Source organism: Lutra lutra, chromosome 1 (assembly GCF_902655055.1).
Source record: "Lutra lutra chromosome 1, mLutLut1.2, whole genome shotgun sequence".
Taxonomy (NCBI): domain Eukaryota; kingdom Metazoa; phylum Chordata; class Mammalia; order Carnivora; family Mustelidae; genus Lutra; species Lutra lutra.
In genome coordinates this window covers 105948540-105952187 of record NC_062278.1, presented here as the reverse complement: position 1 = coordinate 105952187, position 3648 = coordinate 105948540, and the positions used below count along the sequence as shown (strand labels likewise).

Here is a 3648-nt window from a genome sequence, read left to right as displayed (position 1 = left end):
ACCATAAGTCTGGGGATTTTTTAAGATGCTTTTTGCTTTCCCTTGCCCGTAAACAGGAAAATGTAGAGGAGAAAGTTTATGAAGTCAAGGAACAAAGAAAAGCAAACCACTTGTTTCCTCTCAAACAATAGCAGGGCTGAAGTAACCCAAACACCCACCCAGCAGATGAGCACTTTGCAAGTCTAGTTTGCAATTATTCTGATACAAGCATCATTTTCCCCATAACCAGGTTTCCAAGGGGCCATTGTGCATTGAGGAAAACGAAAACAAAACCAGCCAACCTGGTTCTGATTTGGCTCCATACCCCATCTGCTGAGCTACATGAAAATTTTCAGAATTGACTCCTTCTTTCTGGCAACAAGTGGCATAAATCAGTTTTAAGTATAAGTCCCCATCAGGCTTATTCATGCTGCTTAGAGAAGGAGGGGGTGGATTTACAATATATGTCTCTAATTTCTATTTTAGAAATGACACAAGTATTTCAATTTTTTGAGAGTACTTATTCAATTAATCATTCAGACATTTATTTGTTGCAATTAACATTAACACACGATACTGGACTAGAATATCAAGGTTTTAGGTATCTTGCTTTCTTGGCTGAGCACAGTATATATATACCCCGAGCAGTCATGTAAATCAGTGTTATCCAAATAAATGAAAGACTCAAGCATAATTTCAGTGTCCATATTTCAAAAATTTATTTATCTCAAACTGTGCATAATGGAGTAAAAACTTAAGTTGAAAATGTACCTGTTATAAGGATGGTATTAGTTCAAATATATACATGGATTCTCGGCAGACTGATTCAAGTAATACAGAGCCGAATCTTTAAAATACAACTACGGAAAATAAAGGAGGGGGGGAACCTTAAAATATCACAATAAATTTACAGAAATATTACAAACCATAAGAAAATATTTCAAACACAGTAATTTCATGTTTTTTTTTTATCTGAACAAAATGGAAAGTTGGGAAACAAAAGCTATTATAAATTACCAACGATGTCAACCTGTATGGCCATTTTTGCTTTTAACAGTAAGTTAAAAAAAAATTTAGTACAATCTAAAACTTTTTCCCCTTTAAAGAAGACCACGGAAATGGTTTGCCAGTACTTATTCTAATTTTTCCTTTTGTACAATTTTTAAACAATTAAAATGTCCAAATCTGAATATTTTTCTTCTTTCCACGTTTGCAACTGTCCTAAATTTCAGCTGCAGAATCAAAATTCAGCAAGAAGCCTCTCCTTGAAAAATATTGGCAAATTCTCAGCTTATAAACAATGGACATTTTGATTGCCATGTTTATCTCCATAAATACTGTACAAAAGTTGCTTGCAAATATTAAAACATTTTTTTCGTCGCTTGGAGACTAGCTCTAAATATTATTGGTAAAGACTTTTGCAAACTTTCTGCAAAGCTCCTACCGTATCACTAGAACTTTTAAAAAGTTTTGCGTAGTTTTCTTTCCTCCAGATCTATACAAGGTCCATTCCCTCGCCCGCCCCACCTCCCCCCCCCCCCGGTTTTCTCTGTACAAAAATAGTCCCCCAAAAAGAAGTCCAGGATCTCTCATAAAAGTTTTCTCGTCGGCATTGCGGTTTTTGCGTGAGTGTGGATGGGATTGGTGTTCTCTTTTGCAGCTGTCATTTGCTGCGGGTGATGATTTTTTTTTTTTTTTTTTTTTTTTTTTTTTTGTTGAGCGTACCGGGTTTTTCTCCATGCTGTTCCTTACTCTCCTCCCCTTTTCTCTCGTTTTTCTTTGAAAATTTCTCCCCCCCTCTAGTTCACTGTCCGGCCCTCACATGTGCGAGAGGGGCAGTGTGCCGTTAATGGCCGTGCCGGGCACCGGGCCGCTCTGGTAGTGCTGGGACATGTGAAGTCTGCTGGGGGCGGCGGGCTCCGGCACCTCGGCGCCGGGGAGGTACATGCTGATCATGTCCCGGAGGTCCCCGGCCTGGCAGGGCGCCCTGGAGTGGGAGGAAGAGGTAACCACAGGGGGGCTGGAGCTGGCCTCGGACTTGACCACCGAGCCCATGGAGCCAAGCGCCATGCCTGGGGTGCCCTGCTGCGAGTAGGACATGCTGTAGGTGGGCGAGCCGTTCATGTAGGTCTGCGAGCTGGTCATGGAGTTGTACTGCAGTGCGCTTACGTCGTAGCGGTGCATAGGCTGCATCTGCGCGGCGCCGTGTGCGTTGAGGCCCGGGTGCTGCGGGTAGCCCAGTTGGTCCTGCATCATGCTGTAGCTGCCGTTGCTCCAGCCGTTCATGTGCGCGTAGCTGTCCATGCGCTGGTTCACGCCCGCGCCGAGGCCGGCGCCCACCCCGACCCCGCTAGCCATGCTGTTGCCGCCCGGGGCCAGCAGCCCGCCGGGCAGCGTGTACTTATCCTTCTTCATGAGCGTCTTGGTTTTCCGCCGGGGCCGGTATTTATAATCCGGGTGCTCCTTCATGTGCAGCGCTCGCAGCCGCTTGGCCTCGTCGATGAACGGCCGCTTCTCCGTCTCCGACAAAAGTTTCCACTCGGCGCCCAGGCGCTTGCTGATCTCCGAGTTGTGCATCTTGGGGTTCTCCTGGGCCATCTTGCGCCGCTGCCCGCGGGACCACACCATGAAGGCGTTCATGGGCCGCTTGACGCGGTCCGGGCTGTTCTTCTGGTTGCCGCCCGCCGCCGCCGCGGTGGAGTTGCCGCCGCCGCCGCCGCCGCCGCCCCCCGAAGTTTGCTGCGGGCCCGGCGGCTTCAGCTCCGTCTCCATCATGTTGTACATGCGGGCGCTGTGCGCGGGCCCGGCCCGCCGGCGGCCGCCGACCCTCGGCCCGGCCGGGACTTTGGGGGGCCCGCGGGCGGGGGGAGAGGAGGAGGGGAGGCGGGCGGGGGTGTCGGGAGCGCAGGGCTCCACGAGAAAAATCAGGCGAAGAATAATTTGGGGGAAGAAAAGAGAGAGAGACGCAAACTGGAATCAGGATCAAAAAAAGCGCTTCCCTCCTCTTCTGGCCGATCCTGCCGCCGCCGATGATTGTTATTATTATTTTTTGGAAAGGCTTAAGCCTGGGGCTCAAACTTCTCTCCCTTTCTTTCTCTCTCCTCTTCTTTCTCTCAGTCCTAGTCTTAAAGAGGCAGCAAACTACTTTCCCCCTTTTGCAAACACTCTCTTCTCTGCCTTGACAACTCCTGATACTTTTTTGAACAAGTTAATAGACAACCATCCATGTGATGGGGGCTGTCAGGGAATAAATGGGTTTCCAGCGACCAATCAGCGCGCGGCGGCTCCTCCACTCGAGCCCAGCCTCGCCGCCGGGTTTTGCATGAAAGGGGGCGGGGCCTGCCGCGCCGCAGGCCGCGCGGGGGAGGTAGGGGGAGGAGGGGGAAGGGGGGAGGAGGGGGAAGGAGGGAGGGGGAGGCGGCTCCCACAGCCTGCCTGCCAGCCACTGAGAAACCTTTGTATCCCCTCTCGCAGCAACAGGTCACACCACACGCCTTTTCGAAGGAAGTGGGTAAACAGCACTAAGACTACGATTTTTTTCTTCTTGAAACTTAATATTGATTTACTTTTTGGTGCGGGCCGCTCCGTTGAGGAAGGGGCGCGAGAAGCCGCTAAGGTGGTGGGGTGGGGCAGGGCAGAGTGGGTGGTTTAGGGCGACTGCCCTGCTAG

General features: G+C 49.8%; 1 protein-coding gene across 1 annotated transcript; it reads right to left on the bottom strand.

The window, feature by feature from the left end:
• Positions 1 to 673: 673 nt before the first annotated feature.
• Positions 674 to 3208, bottom strand: SOX2 (SRY-box transcription factor 2). The gene has a single exon (XM_047731260.1). It carries the CDS (start codon positions 2761 to 2763, stop codon positions 1798 to 1800), a length of 966 nt encoding a protein of 321 aa, XP_047587216.1. The 5' UTR covers positions 2764 to 3208; the 3' UTR covers positions 674 to 1797.
• Positions 3209 to 3648: the final 440 nt, after the last annotated feature.

Excerpts from the sequence above, each read along its gene's own strand:
- SOX2 (XM_047731260.1), bottom strand. The coding sequence starts at position 2,763 with ATGTACAACATGATGGAGACGGAGCTGAAGCCGCCGGGCCCGCAGCAA.